General features: G+C 36.9%; 1 protein-coding gene across 2 annotated transcripts; it reads left to right on the forward strand.

The window, feature by feature from the left end:
- Window positions 1-25,113, forward strand: LOC123696483 (pre-mRNA-processing-splicing factor 8). 2 transcript variants are annotated; one of them, XM_045642667.1, is made up of 36 exons: window positions 1-140; window positions 224-423; window positions 1,809-2,697; window positions 2,809-3,059; window positions 3,211-3,373; window positions 3,459-3,676; window positions 3,862-4,088; window positions 4,264-4,408; window positions 4,730-4,911; window positions 5,122-5,328; window positions 5,559-5,849; window positions 6,144-6,336; window positions 7,250-7,437; window positions 8,252-8,490; window positions 8,851-8,997; window positions 9,286-9,436; window positions 9,693-9,900; window positions 10,168-10,373; window positions 10,957-11,147; window positions 13,258-13,393; window positions 13,660-13,829; window positions 14,445-14,592; window positions 15,018-15,146; window positions 15,436-15,596; window positions 16,366-16,557; window positions 16,992-17,186; window positions 17,497-17,668; window positions 18,027-18,140; window positions 18,408-18,581; window positions 20,733-20,926; window positions 21,192-21,407; window positions 21,605-21,770; window positions 22,270-22,473; window positions 23,408-23,687; window positions 23,952-24,135; window positions 24,194-25,113. In XM_045642667.1, the coding sequence occupies exons 2-35, from the start codon at window positions 237-239 to the stop codon at window positions 24,110-24,112; spliced, it is 7,095 nt and encodes a 2,364-aa protein (XP_045498623.1). In that variant the 5' UTR covers window positions 1-140; window positions 224-236; the 3' UTR covers window positions 24,113-24,135; window positions 24,194-25,113. The 2 variants fall into 2 exon arrangements, with proteins under 2 accessions (XP_045498623.1, XP_045498622.1); XM_045642666.1 differs by having other exon boundaries at window positions 23,952-25,113.
- The last annotated feature ends 226 nt before the right edge of the window (window positions 25,114-25,339 follow it).

Raw genomic sequence — 25,339 nt, forward strand, 5'->3', positions numbered from 1 at the left:
TGCAAATGGCTGCGTTTGTCGTTTGGCTTTTTTTGCGTTGAATTTTACCAGTGAAAACATGTGAAATTTAATACAGTTTATTCAATGTTATTTATAACGATTGTTCAATAAACTTTATAAACTAAAGAGTAAAAGACAAAGTGAGTTAACAAGTTTTATTTGTTGGTTGCCGGTCGTTGTATGAGGAATGAGCGTATAGTGTACCACGCGTTTTTGTTTATAGAAAGGTAGCAGCCATGTCGCTGCCGCCGTATTTGCTGGGTCCCAACCCCTGGGCCACAATGATGGCCCAGCAGCAGTTGGCGGCGGCTCAGCAAGCAGCATTGCAGGCGCATGCAGCCGCTGCTGCAGCTGCACCGCCAGTGCCCCCAAGTCAACCACCGAAGCCTCATCACATACCCGAGGAAAAGATAAAAGAAAAGAGTGAGTATCAGAGCACCTATCATTCTATTTAAGCAAAGCTTGTTGAACTTTTTAGGTTATATATATTTGTTTGTATCGAAAAAAATAACACTTGTTTATCGTTCTGTTTCTCTGCTAGTTTATAAAATGAATGATTATGATAATGCTTATAAAATGAATGATTGTTTATACTTAAATCTTAAATGATCAATTTGTTATTTTTCTTATTTATTGAATCAGTTACGGATCACAGATACGCAAACTAGGTCATGCTGGGATCTATGTGTTCACTATAAGCTGAATACAGAATAACATTGTACATTCATCTCCCTGCGAGTAAACAGGGTACAACATGGTGATTATAATTATCATGCAACTTTGAACTTTCATACATTCATACATATTAATAATATGTAGAATTTATCAAATGCTAGACACCCTACTAAATATAAGCAATTAATAATTTGAAATTCCAAAATAGTATAACTAGCTTACTTCCCGCGGCCTCGCCCACTTTGTCCAAAACCTTATAAATAACTAGCGGTCCGCCCCGGCTTCGCCCGTGGTACATATTAACGTTTTCTCTACATAAGAACCATCCTCGTACTTCAAGGAATATAATAAAAAAAGAATAAAAAAAGAATTATCGAAATCGGTTCAGCCGTTCTCGAGTTATGGAATTACAACGAAAAGTGGCATTGATTTTTATATATTAGATATACTAAAACCTTCCCCTTGAATCAACTGTATCTATTAAAAAAAAACACATCAAACTCCGTTGCATAGTTTAAAGATTTAAGCATACAAAGGGACATAGGGACAGAGAGAGCGACTTTTTTTTATACTATGAAGAATGCAATGCAAATGAAGAATGAAGCAAATTCACTACCTGCTGTCTGTTCGTTACATTTATTCATTTCCACAATACATGAGGGTTTTTATTAGTGCAAAAGTTGTGTAAATTTTTTATTCAATGTACATTTTCTGTCTTTGAGCATCATAGACAGTGCAGTTAACAAGTTTGTACCTTATAATAAAAGGGATTGAAAACAAATGTAACAAATTTGCTTTAATCTTATTCCCATTTAAGGCACTAAGGTTTCTCAATTAAAGATTGTTGTTGAAACTATTTCCTGTGGGGTAAATTATATGCAATGGATATTAGTTTTCCATTCTAGTATCAGTGGAAAGTGCTGTTGTTGCAAACATTTATTTTAACACAATGAAATTCATCATGAAATGAAATAGTTTGATTTTATAAGTTTGTGTCACAGCCTGCCAGCTTAATTAGTTGTAAAAACAAATGTTGGTTTACATAATCAGTAAATTTATGGGACTACACTACTTTTTGAAGACTTTGTTTGTTTTGATTGATATAGGAAGTTAATTTTATTTTCCTTCAACAGCTACGAAATGGCTTCAACTGCAGTCAAAACGTTTCGCCGAAAAGCGAAAGTTCGGTTTCGTCGACGCACAGAAGGAAGATATGCCGCCGGAACACATTCGTAAAATTATTCGTGACCACGGTGACATGACTAGCCGAAAATACAGACATGACAAGCGTGTGTATCTTGGTGCGCTGAAATACATGCCACATGCTGTGATGAAGCTTCTTGAAAATATGCCCATGCCCTGGGAGCAAATCAGAGATGTTAAAGTTCTTTATCACATTACTGGAGCCATTACCTTTGTTAATGAAATTCCATGGGTCATAGAACCAGTGTATATAGCTCAATGGGGTACAATGTGGATCATGATGCGTCGCGAGAAGCGAGATCGGAGGCACTTCAAGAGAATGAGATTCCCCCCATTTGATGATGAGGAACCTCCACTGGACTATGCTGACAATATTTTAGATGTGGAACCTCTTGAGCCAATTCAAATAGAATTGGACCCGGATGAAGACGGCGCTGTCGCGTCATGGTTTTACGATCACAAACCACTACTAGGAACAGTTCATGTCAATGGGTCTACATACAGGAAATGGAATTTGACATTGCCGCAAATGGCGACATTGTATCGTCTTGCAAATCAGTTGCTAACAGATTTAGTGGACGATAATTATTTCTATCTGTTCGATTCCAAGAGTTTCTTCACTGCAAAGGCTCTGAACATGGCTATACCTGGAGGACCTAAATTTGAACCTCTGGTAAAAGACAATTCTGCAGGAGACGAGGATTGGAATGAATTTAATGACATAAACAAGATCATCATTCGACAACCAATCAGAACTGAATACAGAATTGCATTCCCATATTTGTATAATAATTTGCCACATTTTGTACAATTGTCATGGTATGTAATTCTTTAACATAATATTTAATCTTGATCATATTTTAATTGAAAACTAACATTTCCTTTCTTTCTATGACTATGTTATTTACAACATTACAATTCTCTTTGCAGGTATCATACACCAAATGTGGTATACATCAAAACAGAGGATCCAGATTTACCAGCTTTCTACTTTGATCCTCTTATCAATCCAATTTCACACAGACACACCGTTAAATCTCTTGATCCTGTGCCTGATGAGGAAGAATTTGTTTTGCCAGAAGAAGTGACTCCCTTCTTGCAAGAGACTGCATTGTATACAGATAATACAGCAAATGGTATAGCTTTGTTATGGGCACCGAGGCCATTCAATATGAGATCAGGTAAGATACAATATCAAACCATCCATTCCATTCAGTCCATTTCCAATAGTTTAAATACTTTGTAAACTGATTTACTTTCACATGGTGCACAATATTCCCGTTTTATTTTGTACATTCTTCTAATACCAATTGATATTATTTTTTAACATAGGTCGTTGTCGCCGTGCCATCGATGTTCCGCTCGTAAAAACCTGGTACAAGGAACACTGTCCACCAGGGCAACCTGTAAAAGTACGAGTGTCGTATCAGAAATTGCTGAAGTATTACGTACTTAATGCGCTCAAACATCGCCCACCAAAGCCGCAGAAGAAGCGGTAAGTCTCTAGTTTTGACGTAAACATAATTTTTTCATAGGAAAATGACCCAAAATGGTAAATTAATAATTTTTTTCTTTAACAGATACTTATTCCGCTCGTTCAAATCAACGAAATTCTTCCAAACGACAACACTGGACTGGGTGGAGGCTGGTCTCCAAGTGTGCAGACAAGGCTATAATATGCTGAACCTGCTCATTCACAGAAAGAACCTTAATTATCTCCATCTTGATTATAACTTCAACTTGAAGCCTGTCAAAACACTCACCACTAAAGAGAGAAAGAAATCGCGATTCGGAAATGGTAAGCTATAATATATATAATATTATTGTCGATTATAAATTTTGCCTTTAAGATACACATATTTAGAATATTACATGCTCCTTACTTTTGCTATTTTTCACAAAAATATGCTCTTGTTCTTACGAAAAATTAATTTTTTTTTTCAAATAAACTGTCAAATTGATCATAATATAATTGTCTTTCAGCATTCCACTTGTGTCGTGAAATACTCCGACTTACGAAACTGATAGTGGACTCTCATGTACAATACCGTCTTAACAATGTGGACTCATTCCAACTGGCCGATGGTCTGCAATACATATTTGCCCACGTCGGTCAGCTTACCGGCATGTATCGTTATAAATACAAGCTCATGAGACAGATCAGGATGTGCAAGGATTTGAAACATCTCATCTATTACAGATTCAATACTGTGAGTCTAAGTTTAATCTTTTTATAATTTTTAAATTCTCATGAATGATTTGAATGAATTTATTGATTTTTAGGCCTCAAATGCCAAACAGTCATAATTTAATTTAATAAATATTTTTTTAAATGCATTTTTAACTTTAACAAACTTACGTCTTGTAATTTTGTTTATTGCTTAGGGCCCAGTGTCGAAAGGTCCTGGATGTGGTTTCTGGGCGCCGGGCTGGCGTGTGTGGTTGTTCTTTATGAGAGGCATTACACCACTATTGGAGAGGTGGCTTGGCAACTTGCTATCTAGGCAGTTTGAGGGACGACACTCGAAAGGTAAGATAAAAATCATTGAACACTAGTCTAAAGTGCAAATTGGTTTATAAATAATAATACAGACTTCTAAAAATGTGAAACTTGTACTTTATAAAAATAAGTATATTTTATTGAAAACATCATTTTATTAACATTATTTTTTTTCTTGTGTTTCTAAATTAAATACTACCTTTTGCTTATTGCACTTGATCCTATAAAAATAAATTTTATCAAGGTAAAAATGAATTTTATATATTCTGGTTGAAATAAAAATGTTATGTCAACAATAAATTAATTTCCTTATTATTTTTGTTTATATCAAATACCTTTTTTTACACGAAGGTGTGGCAAAGACGGTGACCAAGCAGCGCGTCGAATCTCACTTCGACCTCGAGTTGCGCGCGTCCGTCATGCACGACATTGTGGACATGATGCCGGAAGGTATCAAGCAGAATAAGGCGAGGACTATCCTGCAGCATTTGTCTGAGGCGTGGCGGTGTTGGAAAGCTAATATTCCTTGGAAGGTTTGTAGCTAAATATAATTAATGGAAAAGTTATTCATCCAAGTAGAAGATGTTTACTAGCAAGCTTGAAAACACTTTCTTCCAATCAAAATCACTGTCACTAACTAAAATTATTAAACTTTACATTCTTACACTTCTCTTTTAATTTAATATAATTACTTGCAATAATAATTGTTATGAATTGTTTTTTAAACTATTATTTCTTCCTAGGTGCCCGGCCTCCCAACTCCCATAGAGAACATGATCCTCCGCTACGTCAAAATGAAGGCAGATTGGTGGACGAACACAGCGCATTACAACCGCGAGAGAATACGTCGAGGCGCGACGGTAGATAAGACTGTGTGTAAGAAGAACCTCGGTAGACTGACACGGTTGTACTTGAAGGCTGAACAGGAGCGACAGCATAACTATCTAAAGGTTTGTTATATACAATTTTGATGATAGGAAAAATTTACGTTATTTTCAGGATTATTTGACATCTCTTATGTTTGAAAGAAAAGGCAAAGAAATATTATTTCAAATTATAAGAATTCAGCAATTATGCAATGAAATTATAACTATTCATTCATTTCATTGTGAAATATTTATGAGTACTTATTCTGCATTTCTACAAGGATAAGCTGTTACTTATTTTTCTTATTGTTCAGGATGGTCCCTACATCTCGCCAGAGGAGGCCGTAGCTATCTACACAACAACAGTACACTGGCTGGAGTCTCGTAGATTTGCGCCCATACCGTTCCCTCCACTTTCATATAAACACGACACAAAGTTGCTTATTCTGGCGCTCGAGAGATTGAAAGAAGCTTACAGTGTGAAGTCGCGGCTTAACCAGAGTCAAAGAGAGGAGCTGGGGCTGATTGAACAGGCGTACGATAATCCGCACGAAGCGTTGTCGAGAATTAAGCGTCATTTGCTGACTCAGAGAACTTTTAGAGAGGTGGGTTCATTCACATCAGCTACACACATTTAGGAAAATTTCGCGTGTTTGTTACTACAAACAATGCAAATATATTCTTACAAAATTTCGTGTTTATCATATTTGTAAAAGTGTTAAAGTGTGTGAAAGTTACATGCTCACTAAATAGTGTAGTAATTAAAATTATTAATAATAGTTTTTAAGAGTACAATGTTAGTGTTTTACAATACACTTTGTATAGATTTGTCATAAGTTGAATATCACGCTACTACCAGCGATGTTATATTCCATGTCTAATTAGCAAACAATCCACAGGTGGGTATAGAATTCATGGACCTCTACTCGCACCTGGTCCCCGTGTACGACGTGGAGCCCCTAGAGAAGATAACGGACGCGTATCTGGACCAGTATCTGTGGTATGAGGCTGATAAGCGTCGCCTGTTGCCGCCGTGGGTGAAGCCGGCGGACACCGAGCCCTCGCCGCTGCTCGTGTATAAGTGGTGTCAAGGTATGTGTATTGTTATTTTTTTTTAAGCTATTGCATAGCTTCTATCGCTGGCCTTGAGCGCGGGGACCGAATCGAGAAATTCCGTAACGAAAAAACCTCACGCTCCCCACTCCGACGGGCGGAGGTGTGGCTTGAAGGCATAGCATGCAATAGCGCAACCGCGGCAGTCCCCGAGTGCCACACGTCTTTTTTTTAATAATGTGTTTGTCATTGTTTGTTGCCTCCATGAGGAATACGGACATGAAGTATGACTAGTAACAGGTTTTGTGGTGTATAATATTGTTGTTTGTTTTTTTTAAAGAGGTAGATGTGTATGCTACATGCTAGTAACTTAGTTTATTGAAAAACTAAAGTGTGCCTAACGTCATTTGCTGTCGTTATGGGTGAAGCCGACAGTCACGCAGTCCTCGCTTTTTATAATTTGGTTATCATGGAATTAACGGTCACCTTCACAACATTTTTTATAATGATTTTGCAAAATATGAAGATGTTAGAACAAGAAGAAAGAAGAAAGCAATGTGATTGCCCATTGTGTGCGTTGTGGCATGGAGATTCGTGTAAAAATATCATCCCCTTGTTACAAACCTCACCTTGGTTGATCACCTGCACTTGGCTTTATTTTAATACAATGTTTGTGTCACAGCTATATTGTATGTTTTTATGACGTATTTTTTATTTTTGTTTTTCGCAATTTTTCCTCTACCTGTGCTATAAGACGTTGCTTCGTACCAAATTTCAAGATTCTGTGTTCTCTTGATTTACTCTGTAGCTTTTGATTCACTTGCGAATGTCGAAAATTTATAAAATGAAAAATCTACAATCTTATTCCCACTTATTTATCCACAATATTCCAAAGAAACAGTTTTAATACAAATTAGGTTATAATACTAATTTGAATCTATACATTATACAGGTATAAACAACCTGCAAGATGTATGGGAAGTCGGTGAAGGCGAATGCAACGTGCTACTAGAGTCGCGCTTCGAGAAGTTATACGAGAAGATAGATCTTACGCTGCTCAATAGATTGCTTCGCCTGATTGTCGATCATAATATCGCTGACTACATGACCGCTAAGAACAACGTCGTTATCAATTATAAGGTATGTACTTATTATATTTTTCTGTGTTAAAATATAGAAATATTTTTTATTAATTATTTTACTGTATTATTTTAGTAGACAGTTCGCTTTAGTAGGCTTCGCCCGGGTTAAACAGAGATATAAAGAGAAAAAAAGCAAGCCTCCTCTTTATTACATTAGTGTCGATAAATGTAACTTGCAATACGAATGAAGTGATGAACCGCGTAGGGGTCCTGAAACCAGAGAGTCCCTGTGCTCTGGGGGCGGGTGTCGCCCGCGGCCGGGCTGATCGCATAGAGCCAACGGGGCACTCGTCTGATAATACGCTATCTGATCATTCGAAAACAAGTTATATTGTATATTCTGCTACTACATCAATAAATATGGAAATACAGTATTAATGTTAATTATTCGTTTTATTCTTTAAGGGAAACAAAATTGAAATAATAAGATGTAGCGAACAAAATGGGATGAAATAATGAAATGATGACCTTCTTTGATGTTAATGCAAATTATTTTCTTACTCTACATAAATCACAGTAAATGTTGAGGAACTTGGTTCAATTTGGAAAATAGTATTGCCTGTTTTGTTTTTGCACAGCTAAATATGAAATTTTATGGCAACTTATTCTGATTTAAAGTCTCACAAATACAATTTATATTTTATGACTTGGTGTAAAAGATTTATATAGAATTTTATATATTCTCTATTACACCAGTATTAAGTAATTATATCTTGTTTATTATCGCTATACAGGACAGGAGTGGTATATTGAATTTCCTAAAAAACACTAATAAAATCACCATTTTAACACATATCAACATTTGCCAACAGGACATGAACCACACAAACTCCTACGGGATCATCCGAGGTCTACAATTCGCGTCCTTCATAGTCCAGTACTATGGCTTAGTACTCGACCTGCTAGTGCTCGGTCTACAACGCGCTAGCGAGATGGCCGGTCCACCGCAGTTGCCGAACGACTTCCTCGCGTATCAAGATCGAAACGTGGAGACTGCGCATCCGATACGATTGTATTGTAGATATGTGGACCGGATTCATATATTCTTTAGGTGAGTTTTGTTTAGATTTAGTAATTAGACTAGTGTGTAAAAAGTGAGACAGATATTGTGTGATTATCTGGTAATTCATACAGACAGGTACATACAGATTTTGTTTGTAATTATGCAGCTTTGAATTTATAGGTATTATCAACTACATTACAATTCCACCAAAACTAGATTTCTTCTAGATTCATAAGATACTATATTGAATTCTTTTTAAATCAAATGAGTACAATATGTATAACGCAAAAAAAAATTGGTTTGAGGATAATTATTAATTATTTTACTATCGTCATTTTACATTTCAAAATGAAATCTAATTCGCTGTAATTGTATTATCGATTTAAAAATGTATTATTGTCACAACAGATTCACAGCAGAAGAGGCGCGTGATCTAATCCAGCGCTACCTCACAGAACATCCTGATCCAAACAACGAGAATATTGTCGGTTACAACAATAAGAAGTGCTGGCCGCGTGACGCGAGGATGCGACTTATGAAACATGATGTTAATTTGTGAGTAGATTTTGTGTTAATTTGTGATTGATTAAAAAACAAATATAATTCTGTCATAAATAAATATGTTTGATGAAAATAATCTGATGTTTGGATTGTTCTGAGAAGCATAAATAGATTACTATCAAACTTTTCAAAGTTGTATGTTGTAAAAAATATAATGGTATAATTGAATATATATATAGTGAATTAAGTTTAATACAAAACATATGTACATATAAATTTTTAAATGTATTACAAAATCTGTTAAATTAAAATTTCATATTAAAAAATTATGTAACTATGCAGGGGTCGAGCAGTATTCTGGGATATAAAGAACCGTCTCCCGCGCTCCGTTACAACAATACAGTGGGAGAATAGCTTTGTCTCTGTATATTCTAAAGACAATCCCAATTTGCTCTTCAATATGGCCGGATTTGAGTGCAGAATTCTACCAAAGGTATGTAATCAGTTAATTTAAAATTGTTTGACTGTTATGAAATATTTGTAATGAAAGTAGGTAATCTAGAGTAGTTTCCGTAAAGAAAAGCTTTGAAAATTTAGTAAATAACAAATATACTTGTATCAAACGTTTTTTTATGCATATACCTATATTTGAAAGATTTAAATCAGAAATTTAAATAATAAATACGCAGAAGTACGCAATTTCGAAAGACATTTGTGTGACGATTGTTTTAACATAGACTTGTTCACAGTGTCGCAGTCAAAACGAAGAACTATCACACCGTGACGGTGTATGGAACTTACAAAACGAAGTCACAAAGGAGAGAACAGCACAATGCTACCTGCGAGTAGATGACGAGTCGCTAGCGAGATTCCACAACCGCGTGCGGCAGATACTCATGGCTTCCGGTTCTACTACATTCACAAAGATCGTTAATAAGTGGAATACCGCGCTTATAGGTTAGTAGTTAAAGTGTTAGTGATTGCTCGTAGTAAAAAAAAAGCTTTCCCACGAATTTATCAAGAAAATAAAAGGCTCATTGTAACTTGACGATGACGTGCTAGTTTTTACGAGAAGATTGAACATGGCGCTTTATGTTCATGTTAGAAGTGTTTATATATGATAATAAACGACACAGACTATACGTTATATCGGGCGAATATTTTTCTCTAAACTGACACAGCAAATATATAGCAGGCCTTCTGTCTAATATTAAATGTTTGCAGGACTGATGACATACTTCCGTGAAGCGGTCGTCAACACCCAGGAGCTGTTAGATCTGCTCGTAAAGTGCGAGAACAAGATCCAGACGCGTATCAAGATCGGTCTCAACTCCAAAATGCCCTCGCGTTTCCCGCCCGTTGTGTTCTACACGCCCAAAGAGTTGGGCGGCTTGGGAATGTTGTCTATGGGACATGTGCTCATTCCACAGGTAATAAACCGACTTTAAAAAAAGGAGGAGGTTATCAATTCGGCTGGTATGGTTTTTTTTATGTATGTACACCGATTAATCCGAGGTTTCTGAACCGATTTACGTGATTCTTTTTTTGTTCGATGCGGGATGGTGTCGAATTGGTCCCATAAAAATTTAATTCGGATAGGCCCAGTAGTTTTTATTTTACGAGCATTTTTGTCTGTATTTGTAAATGTTGCAAGTGCAAGTTTGAAGTCGGTTGTTTTTAACGCAGTTATCACTTGTTTCAATTTTCAATTTAATGTGAAATGTGATAATTAAAGTCGGCAAAATTTTGTTGACAATAATTTTGCCCTAATGGGTAACTCAAATATAGATATGAAAGTACTAAATGTTTACAACACAGCACTTATTTTATTAATTTTGTTTTATTTGATGCGTTTTTAGTGTGTTGCTAACCATTAATCAGTTTTGAACACATACTTGTTTTTCCAGAGGCATGTTCAGTTTAAAATATAGATAGGATCACAAAATATATGTTGATAACACACTTCAACTATATGTATTCATTATTATATTCTTATTTTTTATGTTAATCTAGTCGGACTTGCGCTGGTCGAAACAAACGGACGTCGGCATCACACATTTCCGTTCAGGAATGTCGCACGACGAAGATCAGCTCATTCCCAACTTGTACCGCTACATCCAGCCATGGGAAGCCGAGTTTGTGGACTCGCAGAGAGTATGGGCTGAATACGCGCTTAAGAGGCAGGAGGCTAATGCGCAGAACAGGTAATGTTTGATTTTTTGTTTTGGAAATTTCATAATTTTGCAGTGCTTATGGACAAACTCTTACCCGTATAAGTATATTAAGAAGAGCTGGAACGTCAACACATTTACACATTGCACATGTTAGGCCGGGAGATACTGACACAAAATTTCGGGTCATTTGTAACAGGATGGCGGTCTAGAGGGGTCTTACTTATCCGACGAGTGTGACTTACGCCCACGCGACTAGTCCGCCGGTACCAGCGTTCTGACCATCATTTTTCTTTTTGTCATTGCGTAATAAGACCTCTGTAGAACGGCCATTCTGTTACAAATGACCCGAAATTTTGTGTCAGTATCTCCCGGCCTATGTATGTGTCATATTTTGCAATTGTTTATAAATACAGGGTGATGTAATTGGTGTAGTACGAATATCTAAAAATCTATGAAGAATTTTGTGATACAGTAAATGGAAGAATTATATACTATTTTACAGTATTTAATAAAATCATTTAATTTTTTGTTAATTTTCATTAGAAATGTCAATTTTTCTCACCAAGGTCGAATTTGGATGATAAGGATCTTGTTAGAAAAATATAAATTTTGACTAAAATCGGCATTTTTTTTTCAAAAATCAAATTACTAATTATACCCGGCGCGGCCTAAGATGATCCCTATGACACTGACAGTTATTCTCAAGAGACAAACTTGTAATGGCGTCACCATTAAATTAGAAACGTATTGGAGGCGTCTAAAAATGGCATTTATTAATTTTTACGTAGCTTTATCCTATTACAATGATATTCCGTTGGAATTATAACAATTCTTATCATTTACGAGAAATTATATCAATCTGACTTTACGTTTACGTCCTTCAAAACTTACATCGTTGGCATTTATCGACTAGTGCGGAAAGTATCGATAAACAAATTTCGATAATGGAAACGAGTTCACATTTTTTCCATACTTAAGCTATAGTTCATTCACTATTGAATGGAACAGAAGATCGCAGCATACTTAATTAATAATTACCGTTCGCTTTAATTTACTTACCTATGATAATATAAGTTTTTTAGAAAAATTAAATGGGGGATTCCATTTTCATGATAAAATAATATACACTGTGTTAAATGGGTTAAAAATTACGAGAAAATGATAAGGTGTATTTTTATGTTTTGGAAAACTTTCGTTTTAAGTACTTACCGTTTCGTTTACATAATAGACGTTAAAAATTCATTTTATAATATTTGTAAAAACATGTTTACCGAGGTGGCTGAATGCAAACCACGCCTTTGCCTATAAAATAGTAAAGTATCGACACGATCCATCATACAAGCAATCACTAAGACGAACTGTCATAGGGATCATCTTAGGCCGCGCCAGGTATAATAATCAGAGTTATCACCATTTACATTAATTTACAAACGATATCGGTTTTTCTTACTTAAAATTGAATACCAATGTCTTATTGCGGTATGTGTTCTTTGGAAGTGTTCGTAAAGTTGTTGATCCGTAATTAAATTTTGCGGAAAATCTTTTAGAGCGCTTAGTTGTGACATATCCTAAGCATATTCAATAGAATTAAAAGACGAGCGAATATGCAAGCCAGTCTAAAACTTGAATATTTTCTAAAATGAAACTAGAGTCGCATTTATTTTTGAACATACTGTAAGTGAAATTGCATAAGTGTGAGTACTGTGAACATGCCAGCTTTGCTTAATTGACCTGTAATTACCTGATCCTTTAACCAGTTCAGTAACAACATAAAACTATCTATATATCAATAAAGTTTTTAATTAATACAAGAAAATGATTAGTTGCATTTGTCCATGTTCATGCATTGCATCTCCATTTTTTTTTTGCAAAAAAATCAAATGCAATCACCAAAACATTATATGTATTTTTATGAATATATTTTTGTAGAACTAGTATTATAAACATGATGAACCGCGTAGGGGTCCTGAAACCAGAGAATCCCTGTGCTCTGGGGACGGACGTGTGCTACAAAATTGTCGATCGCAATGTTTGTGGGCACGTCTGTCTGAGACTACGCTATCTGATTATATACAAACCATAAACGCTCTATCAATTATAATTTAATGTGTACAAATATTGATAAACATTGTGCTTGTAGGCGTTTAACTCTTGAAGACTTGGAAGATTCGTGGGATAGAGGTATTCCAAGAATAAACACGCTCTTCCAAAAGGACAGACACACGCTCGCCTACGATAAGGGATGGAGGATACGAACTGAATTCAAACAATATCAGGTAAATCAATTGTATAATCTTTAACTTTAATACAATATTGGCATGGAATATTATATTTTAAACATAAAGAGATATTTCATTAGTTAAAATATTAAATACGAGAAAAGTTTGTCACAAAACAATTAATTAGTTTTTTTTATACTGTTTAATTCTTTTCTTAACTTATGTCAACTAAACTATTTCATTAGAAGTGTTTTGTAAAATACAACGTTTTATAAAATACTTTTGTTTAAAAATCCTACATTTCTTATAACTATTTCTTCCAGGTCCTAAAACAAAACCCGTTCTGGTGGACGCACCAGCGCCACGACGGCAAGTTGTGGAACTTGAACAACTACAGGACGGACATGATACAAGCGCTCGGCGGTGTGGAGGGCATTCTGGAACATACGCTCTTCAAGGGCACGTACTTCCCCACGTGGGAGGGTTTGTTTTGGTGAGTTTTGCGTTCTGGTCTGTGTGTTTTGTTTTGTAGCTTTCCACCCGCGGCATCGCTCGCGCAGTCAAAGAAAAACCCGCATAGTTCCCGTTCCCGTGGGATTTTCGGAATAAAACCTATCCTATGTCCCGGGGTAAAAAGTAGCCTATGTCCTTTCTCGGGTATCAAAATATCTCTGTACCAAATTTCATGCAAATTAAGGTTCAGTAGTTAAGGCGTGATTGAGTAACAGACAGACAGACAGAGTTACTTTCGCATATATAATATTAGTATGGATGTTAGGAAATTTAAATAGATATGTCATTGTTATGAATTTGTTTATATGAATGATGAATTATACAATTGAGCGGATTTGTTATGCTCTTTTGAATAGCACAGCAAACACGACGAGAAATTTTTCTGTGTCAATAAAATTGTAGTAACACAGAGTGCTTGGGTTTAAATAACTTGGAGGAGTAAACTAGAATATTTATTAAATCTATTTGATAACGCTGAATGAAGTTTGCATTCGTTATTTAATTATGATCTCCTGAGTTTGATAAAAACGAAGAATCTTATAATTTTTATGAGGATCATGTTTTTCCTAAAAATAACTTAAATTTCAACACACAGGGAGAAAGCGTCCGGTTTCGAAGAGTCGATGAAGTACAAGAAGCTGACGAACGCTCAGCGATCCGGTTTGAACCAGATCCCCAACCGACGGTTCACGCTCTGGTGGTCGCCCACTATCAACAGAGCCAATGTGTATGTTGGTTTCCAGGTAAGGAGAAATTATTTTTTTATATATTATGTAGATAGTAAGGAAAAAATGTAGGTAGCTGGATATTCGTAAAATATAATTTGGTTAGATTATCAATATGACTCAAATAGAAAGGTTGGTTAAAAATTAAAATAGGTGCTAAAGATTTACTGGTATTGGATTTATAAGAAGGTAAGGAAAATGTCGCCCTAATGTTCATAATATTATTTGGTAATGTGTTCAATATGACTCAAATAGAATGGTTGGTTTAAAATTAAAACAGGTGCTAAAAATTTGCGGGTAACAATTAAAAATAAATCAGATTGACAATTAACCATCAAATAAAACGAAAAAGGTAAAGATATGAGAAAATATTATGTCCTTCATAAATTTCACTATGTACATGATTGTGCATTCAGTTATTTAAGTGTATTATTTTCTTCTAGGTACAATTAGATCTGACGGGTATTTTCATGCACGGCAAGATTCCAACACTGAAGATTTCTCTCATCCAGATATTCAGAGCTCACTTGTGGCAGAAGGTCCACGAGTCTATTGTTATGGACTTGTGTCAAGTAAGTTTCATTAAAAATATATTTATATCACTTTTGTATTCTTTTACAGAAGTAGAAATAGTTCCACATTCTATTTTGAATGACTATCAAATTGTGCAATTTTAATACCGACTTCATGTTCAAGCATTTTCACACTACACTTTTGTAGACAATCTAAAAGTAAATGAAAAATCAAATTAAGCTATGCTATTTTGCAGATTTATATTAATTAATTTTTTTTAATTTATGTTAATAAAACAAACGATCTGTTAAATCTACATAAATTAACTTATAAATTTGTTCTAAATAGGTGTTTGACCAAGAGCTAGACGCGCTAGAGATCGAAACGGTGCAAAAAGAAACCATTCACCCGCGTAAGTCGTACAAAATGAACTCGTCGTGCGCCGATATTCTGCTGTTCTCTGCGTACAAATGGAATGTCTCTCGGCCTTCACTGCTGGCCGATACAAAGTGAGTATTTTATAGTAAACTAGGTTTCTGCCCGTGGTTTCGCCCGCGCAGTCAAAGAAAAACCCGCATAGTTCCCGTTCCAGTGGGATTTCCGGGATTGCGTCATTTTCCCGGGATAAAAAGTAGCCTATGTTCTTTCTCGGGTATCAAAATATCTCCATACCAAATTTCATGAAAATTGGTTCAGTAGTTAGTACAGTACGCGTCACGTAAAAAGAACGCTGGATGAAAGTGATGCGGTGTGTTTGCGCATGGATCGAGTTTTGCACGTAAGCTATGTGCAGATTATTTTATTTTTGAACTAGGCTCGCGAATCGAGGCTTCGCAACTACCTATTTGTTATTCTTATACCACCTCATAACACCAAATAGATCGATAAATCGCCAATGCGCAGCTTAACCGTCAGCATTCTTTTTACTTTACGCGACCTGTAGTAGTTTAGGCGTGATTGAGTAACAGACAGACAGAGTTACTTTCGCATTTATTATATGGAAGTATGGATATTGTATGTTTAGATTGTGAAAATGATAAATTATAAATGGAAGCAGTATTGTAATATGATGCATCATTTTTATTTTTTTGCTAAATCACGCTTAATACGACAATGATTTCTGTTTAATTATTATTGAGAAATAAAATATAGTTTTACGAAATAAAAAGTCTATACTAGTATTGATCAAACAAACAAATTCTCTTCTTATGTATCCACTTATTCTTGAATGAATCCTTGCTTAATCTTAAATCAATTAACAATTATTTACTCCCCTAGAGACACAATGGATAACACAACCACACAGAAGTACTGGCTCGACATCCAATTACGTTGGGGAGACTACGACTCGCACGACATTGAGCGATACGCGAGGGCCAAGTTCCTGGACTATACGACGGATAACATGTCGATTTACCCGTCGCCAACGGGACTGCTCATTGCTATCGATTTGGCGTATAACTTGCACAGGTAAATTTATTTTATTTGGTATAAATACAGAAAAACTGGCTCGATATCAAACTGCGTTAGGGAGACTACGACTCACACAACATTGTGGGAGTCGGATAATAAATGATGCCGAATTTTTGTGTGACATGCATAGTTGAATGAATAAATAATCAATTTAAATCTAGCTATTTTCATGAATTTATAACAGTATAATTACTAGATTGTACTTTTTCTTTTTGATAATCAAATAATTTTAAGACCTCTATATACCTCTACGTCCTCTACATAGCATAATGCATTTGTCTTAATCATCTTATAAAAAGTTTTAAGACTTCAAATTTTTCAATTTTCGCTTATTGAATTGAAAATTGACTCATTGAAAACATCCGCCATAAAAGACACTACTACATTACGAACTTCTGTTTATCCTATTAATTTTACCAATATATCAACAGTGCATACGGCAACTGGTTCCCCGGTTGCAAGCCGCTCATCCAGCAAGCGATGGCCAAGATAATGAAAGCGAACCCAGCCTTGTATGTACTACGAGAGAGAATACGTAAAGCGCTGCAATTGTACTCGTCTGAACCGACAGAACCGTACCTGTCCAGTCAGAACTATGGGGAGCTGTTCTCTAATCAGATTATTTGGTAAGTGACATGACTATTTTTGCAAACTCTTCTTACTAATGTCAAATTATAATGTTCAAAGAAGAATTACAACAAACTGCGTGTTGTACTTGTGTTTCATTGGTATTGCTAAAAATCGATCAAGGCTTTCCGTACAGATAAGCTAAAGAGCAATTGCAATTAAATCAATTAAAGTCTTAGTCTAACCCTAGGATCCTTAGATACGGATAATACCTTTAAAAAGGAACATTATTATCTTTTCCACTCACAAATAAGAAGAGCTTTATCACAATAGATGTAAAATCATTTAATTCTTTTTTTTTTCATACAGGTTCGTAGACGACACAAACGTGTACCGTGTGACAATCCACAAAACGTTTGAGGGTAATCTAACAACGAAGCCGATTAACGGCGCCATCTTTATATTCAACCCGCGCACGGGACAACTGTTCTTGAAGATTATTCATACGAGCGTGTGGGCTGGACAGAAGCGTTTGGGACAGGTAATATAAAGAAAAAAGAACGTGTATACCGAGCACACGCGTCAGAAGTGAAACTTCTTTGGCAAAATTCAAAGATACCAAAACTAAAGAAGTTTCGCTTCAACAAACGCTGTAAATTTGCATAAACTTCAATGATTAACATGAAATTGTTGATATACGTAATATCCGAAGTATAATTTACTTGTAAAGTCCGGTTTTAACATTACTTTACGAACTTCTTTCGAGATCGATTTTGTATTAGATTGTGAAAATGACAACTTTAAAACCTATGTTTGTATTTTATTTATGAACTTTCTCAATATACAATATACAGCATAAGTTTATAACTAAATTTATTTATTATCTACGGATCTAATAGCTCGCAAAATGGAAAACGGCTGAAGAAGTGGCTGCGTTGATTCGATCGCTACCAGTGGAAGAACAGCCCAAACAGATCATTGTCACTAGAAAGGGAATGTTGGATCCACTCGAGGTAAATTATTTACTGTTCTATACAAAATAAGGACACTAAACTATAAGAAAGACGTTAGTGTCAATTGTTAAAATGTTCCACTTTGTTTAGAAGATTCTTGGCCTCAAATCAATCGATGAACAATTTGGTATAATTATATTATTTTTCAACCATAATGAAACATTAGCATACATAATATAGCTTTCTATTTAAAATGTTACATTTTAGAATATCCTTTTCGTATATCTAATTAATTTAACTTTTTTTTAATCATTCCTTCCAATCCAGGTGCATTTACTCGACTTCCCGAATATCGTGATCAAGGGTTCGGAATTACAACTGCCGTTCCAAGCTTGCCTAAAAGTGGAGAAATTTGGTGACCTCATCCTGAAGGCAACAGAACCACAGATGGTGCTGTTCAACTTGTATGACGATTGGTTGAAGACTATTTCGTCTTATACTGTAAGTGTTATCGTTAAACATAATAGTTATGTATGTATAGGTTAAATATTAGCCCTGTAGAAGTAGTTAAAGGTAATTAAACAGTACTATATTAAGCTCTGAATTTATCCTCACTCAAATTTAAAATGCATCTAAACAAAGTTTGTAAAATTAATAAATGTTTGAATCACGGATTTGAATAAAGTTTTTATTTGAAGACTTTGTACCTCCCTAAAAGGCCAGCAACTAAACTCGGCGTCACAAAAATCGCACCTCTTCGAAAATAAGTTTCAAGCATGTCCCGCCAGCAACGAATACATTAAACCCAATCAATATTGGTATCTATTGAAAGTATGTTTAACGACCTTTAAATTAACAACAGATAGAATTCCTAAACACAGCAGATCTCATTAGCACGTAACGTTAAAAAAAATGTTGTCAAAATACGCATTACAACGGTCACTAATTGCACCTCTTTACAAGGGTATAAAACGGGCGACCCGGGTTAAATGTGTGTCATTCGCTATTCAACCTTTGAAGTGAACACACGTGAACAGCTACAGTAAGAAAAATACCCCAGAAGATGGATACCACTGCAGATGAAGCCGCTCAAGTCATTGCACTACTGCAATCAGGGATGCGCCAATGTGATGTTGCTCGACAACTGAACTTGAGTCGTTTTTCCGTTCGACGAGTGTTCTAACGCTTCCAAGAGACTGGTGGCTATATCCGAAGACGTGGATCTGGAAGACAACGGTGCACATCCGAAAGAGACGATCGCTTCATTGTTTCGACGTCTTTACGTAATCGGTTCTCCAATGCTGTTGAGCTGCAACAACAACTTCGATCAGCTCGCAGAACGTCTGTAAGCGTCTCCACGATTAGAAGAAGAATGCGGGAGAAGAAAATTGCAGCTCACAGGGCTGCTACAGGGCCAAAATTGACTGCACAGCATAGGAGAGACCGGTTGCAATTTGCCCGTGACCATGTGGATTGGACAATATACCAATGGAGGGCTGTGCTCTTCTCGGATGAGACGAGAGTTTGTCTTTTCTGCAACGACAGACGTCGAAGAGTGTACAGGAGGCAAGGGGAACGATTCGCACAAGCCTGTATTCAAGAGACAGTGGAATACAGGGGTGGTTCGTGCATGTTCTGGGGCGGCATGTCAATCGACGGCAAAACGAACCTTGTGTGTGTTTCTCGGACTGCAAGTGCTCGCGGGCAAGGGTCGCTGACTGCTCCTCGGTACATAACAGAGATCTTAGAGGAGCAGGTTGTCCCTTATGCGGGTTTTGTTGGCAGTGGGTTCACGTTAATGCACGATAACGCCCGCTGTCACACCGCTTTAATTGTAAGAGACTACCTGCAAGAAGTTGGGATCCCTGTTATGCGCTGGCCGGCGCGAAGTCCAGACCTGAACCCTATTGAGCACCTTTGGGATGAATTGAAACGGCGAGTACGGGCACGTGATTCTGCCCCTACCACTCTCCAAGACCTCCAAGATGCCGTCGTTGCAGAATGGGAGAACATTCCTCAAGAGACTGTTTTCACATTAATTAGGTCCATGACAGAACGCATGAAGGCAGTCATCAGGGCTAGGGGGGGTAACACTAGGTTTTAAGTTGTTTATAAGGACTTTGTTGTAATTTTTGCTGATAAAATAAATTTTAACTTTTTAATCATTTGTATTAGCTTGGTTTTTTTTATTCCCTGATAAACTAAAAACCAAATCTATTGATTTATTCTGAAATTTAAATAAATTGCCTTTCCAATGATACCTTATAGTCATATGTCTACCATTGATTAATAGGGTTAAAATGACTTCGAAGGAAATTCTTATAGAGGTGCGATTTTTGTGACGCCGAGTGTATATAACTATGATTATTTTGGGCGGCGCCAATTTTATCGCATACAGTCCGGTGACGCGCCAGCTCGTGTGCTTGTGGTCTAAGATCCGGGATTAGAAAAATATACCCTCATCTGTTATTTAGATTAAACAATTGTAGCAAGCTTATGATGGCAGAGGTTGTTTTTATAAGTTCATGATATTGAAATCAGCTTATAAAAAATGTATAATCTCGGATCTTAGACTATTGCTGTAACATTATAACACAGGGTCGTATTTCCAAATCCAATAACTAATTTTTTCATATCTTTCTACGAATACAGGCGTTCAGTCGTCTAATCCTCATACTGCGCGCGCTACACGTGAACACGGAGCGCACCAAAGTGCTGCTGAAGCCGGACAAGACGACGCTCACGGAGCCACATCACATCTGGCCGACGCTCACCGACGACGACTGGATCAAGGTGGAAGTTCAGCTCAAGGATTTGATACTGGCCGACTATGGCAAGAAGAACAAGTGAGTGCTTTACTAACATAAAATTACCTATGATGTTCTGATAATAAATGAATTTGGCTTATAATATTTTTTTTTATTATACCTTATAATAAAAAAAATTATTATAAGATATAAATATTTTTTCTCCTATTTAATAGCTGTTGTGGTTCATATTTTTATAACTTTTACATAATCACTTTGTGCATTAACTACTTTTTAAGTTTTTAGTTTACAATTACTACCAAGTGAAATTACCATTGTTAAATTTACCATTGTTTTTATTCAGCGTTAACGTGGCGTCCCTCACGCAATCCGAGATCCGTGACATCATTCTCGGTATGGAGATATCCGCACCGTCAGCGCAAAGACAGCAAATCGCAGAAATAGAGAAACAGAGCAAGGAGCAGAGTCAGCTGACCGCGACCACCACGCGCACGGTCAACAAGCATGGTGACGAGATTATCACGTCCACGACTAGTAACTACGAGTCGCAGACTTTCAGGTTAGTTTCCTAATATTACTATTGGTATAAAGATATCAGCATAAAGAAAGCAGATAGCGAAAATAGAGAAACAGAGCAAAGAGTAGAGTCAACTGACGAGATTATCACCTCCATCATTAGTAAACTTATTTCGAAAGAATAGTAAGAAATCTAATGAAATTCGTATATTAAATCTTTTCCTCGTTGTATTATTACAGTTCCAAAACGGAATGGCGAGTGCGTGCTATATCCGCGACGAATCTGCATCTGCGTACAAATCACATTTATGTCAGCTCAGATGATATCAAGGAGAGCGGATACACTTACATTTTACCGAAGAATCTGCTCAAGAAGTTCGTTACAATCTCCGATTTGAGAGCACAGGTAATTTTACATTTTGCAACTATTTGAATTGATCAATGTGGTACAAAATATTTTCCTGTTTTGTTTCTTCCTATGTGAAGATGTGTTCGTTTGTTCGTCTTTTCGAAAATCGCAAAGCAGCAATTTTATGATATGATTTTTTGTGTTTGGTAAGGCGGCTAGATGGTGACATAGGATACCTTTGATTTTTTTTTTACTGTACGATAGGGCAGCGCTTGATTACGTAGCCAAGACCGCCAATACATAATATCTTGGCCCAATTAGTTGTCTCTATGATGTTGATACGATATGTTAAAGTATTACGGTCTTACTAATAAAATGTTACCCATTCTCTATGCAATGGATTAGTTATTGCAATAACCTGTCTTGTTTTTATGATTGACGTTTCATGTGAGCAAGAGCAGGGCACAGCTATTGTAGAAAATGGTAGAAATTTATCCATTGTTTAACTTTTTATTAGTGAGGCCGTTAATTATTATGTGTTTGATGTATGTAACAGATCGCGTGCTACCTGTACGGCACGTCGCCGGCGGACAACCCGCAGGTGCGCGAGGTGCACTGCGCCGTGCTGCCGCCGCAGTGGGGCACGCACCAGAGCGTGCACCTGCCGCGCCACCTGCCCAAGCACCCCGCGCTCGCGCACCTGCAGCCGCTCGGCTGGATGCACACGCAGCCCAACGAGCTGCCGCAGCTCTCGCCGCAGGTGCGTACGTGCACGCGCGCAACCCTGACACGTGCTAACACACGCACGCAATGCTGACACGTGCTAACACACGCACGCAATACTGACACGTGCTAACACACACGCACGCAATACTAACACGTGCTAACACACACGCACGCAATACTGACACGTGCTAACACACACGCACGCAATACTGACACGTGCAAACACGCACGCAAGACTGGCCCGTGCTAACACACACGCGCGCAACACTGACACGTGCTAACACACACACGCGCAATACTGACACGTGCTAACACACGCACGCGCAATACTGACACGTGCTAACACACGCACGCAATACTGACACGTGCTAACACACACGCACGCAATACTGACACGTGCTAACACACACGCACGCAATACTGACACGTGCTAACACACACGCACGCAATACTGACACGTGCTAACACACACGCACGCAATACTGACACGTGCAAACACGCACGCAAGACTGGCACGTGCTAACACACACGCGCGCAACACTGACACGTGCTAACACACACACGCGCAATACTGACACGTGCTAACACACACACGCGCAATACTGACACGTGCTAACATAATAACCTGTACACGCGCACCCACTACGTACAAGTATATACGCATTACGCATAAGCATACGCGCACGCGTTCTCGTGTGCTCTCATGCACTCACATACACAAGGCGCCTGTGCGTGCACTTTCACGTGATCCTCATAATTCACATTTTCCACTGTTTTATAAAAATTTAGTCTTAGTTTATAATTCAAATGAGGCCAATGATTTTTGCAGACATCACGCCATTGGTATCTTCTTTCAACTTTGACTTTTTATTCTCACTTGTTAGCATGAAATAGATTATTTTATAGAGAAAATTGTATTTGATTCTAAAAAATGCGAAATAAAGCATATTTTTTCTATTTCTACACAGGACATTACAGCACACGCGAAGATAATGGCCGACAACCCGTCCTGGGACGGAGAGAAGACAATCATAATCACTTGTTCCTTCACGCCCGGTTCCTGTTCACTCACGGCGTACAAACTAACCCCCAGCGGTTACGAGTGGGGGGTTAAGAATACCGACAGGGGAAACAATCCCAAGGGTTACCTGCCCAGTCACTATGAAAAGGTCCAAATGTTGTTGTCGGATCGATTCCTTGGCTACTTCATGGTGCCGTCGCAGGGCAGTTGGAATTACAACTTCATGGGTATGTATAAAAAATAATAAGTCTTTTTGTTTTGAGATATGCCTTTTTTGTCATTTATAATGTTTGAGCTCAATGTAATATAACTTGTCATTTTCTATTATAGTCTCTCAAAATAGTAAATCAGTAACATACTACTATTTTAGTTAATTAATTCAATTTTGCAAGTGTCAACATAGAAATTGAAAATTCTGCAATTTTTATATATTAAAGTTGTCATACCATCACAAGAAGTCGATTGGATTTTAATTAAATATTATTCACCAGGTGTCCGGCACGATCCGAACATGAAGTATGGCGTACAACTGGGCAACCCGCGCGAGTTCTACCACGAGGTCCATAGACCGGCTCATTTCATGAACTTTGCGGCTATGGAAGACGCTACAGCACCTGCTATAGCGGCTGATAGAGAGGATGTGTATGCTTAGCAGTAGGGTTATCTGTTAAAATGGTCGATAAGAAAGAATATCTGTTAAAATGGTCGATAAGAAAGAATATCTGTTAAAATGGTCGATAAGAAAGAAAGATAGGACAATATCACTTTCTAAGGGTGCTTTTCCATCAGAGACGTGCGAGGATGCGTTGCGAGGGAATGTATTTTTAAAGGTCCAATAGTATCGCTTCCAGTAGAGCTGTGCTGACCGAGGCGAGGTAAATAAAGCGACAGGATTGGCTCTTTAAAAAGACATCCCTCGCTACGCATCTTTGGTGGAAACGCAGCCTTATGCTGATAGAGAGGATAACTACCAAGATTGTCAGTCGACTATTGTTCTGTCTTTTCTTTCGGCGGATAGAGAACGGATGTGGAGGAGTACTAATAGGGTTGTCAGTTTTCCGTTTTGATTAGGGTCGTTAAACGAAGATATGGTATACGCGTAGATACATGCTCAAAACCTCGTATGATAGTTATGCTACAGAGTCTAATATACATTTGTGATAGAATTTAAAGGCATTGAAATTGTAAGTTCACATTAATTATGTGAACTTGTTAATAAATAGTAACACAGCATCTCTACAAATCAAGTAATATAATATTAAAAACACAAGAGTAAATAAATAGTACAGAGACGAAGGTTCTTAAAACCACAACCCGTTATTTACCATAAAATACTCGTACAAATTTGATATCAAGGCAGGCTATAAATAAAAATATTTACCAAACGTTTTGTTTCATTTGTGACAACCCTACCAAAATAGGTATGAAATTTGCACGTTCCTATGAAGCTTTGTCTCTGTATAGTTTATCTACTCATCTGGTAAAAATACAGGGCTTTGAAGATTATTATAGCCCTTTGTTCAATAGCTAGATTGGTAAGAAAGTATTGTATTTTCTTTTAACGACATCTATGATTGTTTGATATAATTTGAATTGAAAACTGTATATAATATAAGAATCTTGATAAGAATAAATAAACTTTCTTAAATTGTGCTTTTGTCTTTTATTTACCATCAATATTATTTTATTACTGGAATGTTCTCCATTGAAGATGCATTTTTGCATAAATTAAGTCTTGGGAACTGCCTTTTGCACCCCTATGAAACATTATTCTGTAGGTTTTAATAGACATAATATCTCTTTACTCCAAATGCTTAGGTATAGCCTTAGATTACAAGTCTATAGCTATTAAACATAATGCTAAACTGTAAATTTGTTT

The sequence above is a fragment of the Colias croceus genome, chromosome 12 (assembly GCF_905220415.1).
Source record: "Colias croceus chromosome 12, ilColCroc2.1".
Lineage (NCBI taxonomy): Eukaryota > Metazoa > Arthropoda > Insecta > Lepidoptera > Pieridae > Colias > Colias croceus.

What these genes read in the sequence shown, in the direction of transcription:
- LOC123696483 (XM_045642666.1), top strand. Translation starts at nt 237, where the DNA reads ATGTCGCTGCCGCCGTATTTGCTGGGTCCCAACCCCTGGGCCACAATG. An exon ending in AGACTATTTCGTCTTATACT is followed by an intron (nt 18,582 to 20,732) that starts GTAAGTGTTATC and finishes CTACGAATACAG; the next exon opens with GCGTTCAGTCGTCTAATCCT. An exon ending in TCTCCGATTTGAGAGCACAG is followed by an intron (nt 21,771 to 22,269) that starts GTAATTTTACAT and finishes TGTATGTAACAG; the next exon opens with ATCGCGTGCTACCTGTACGG.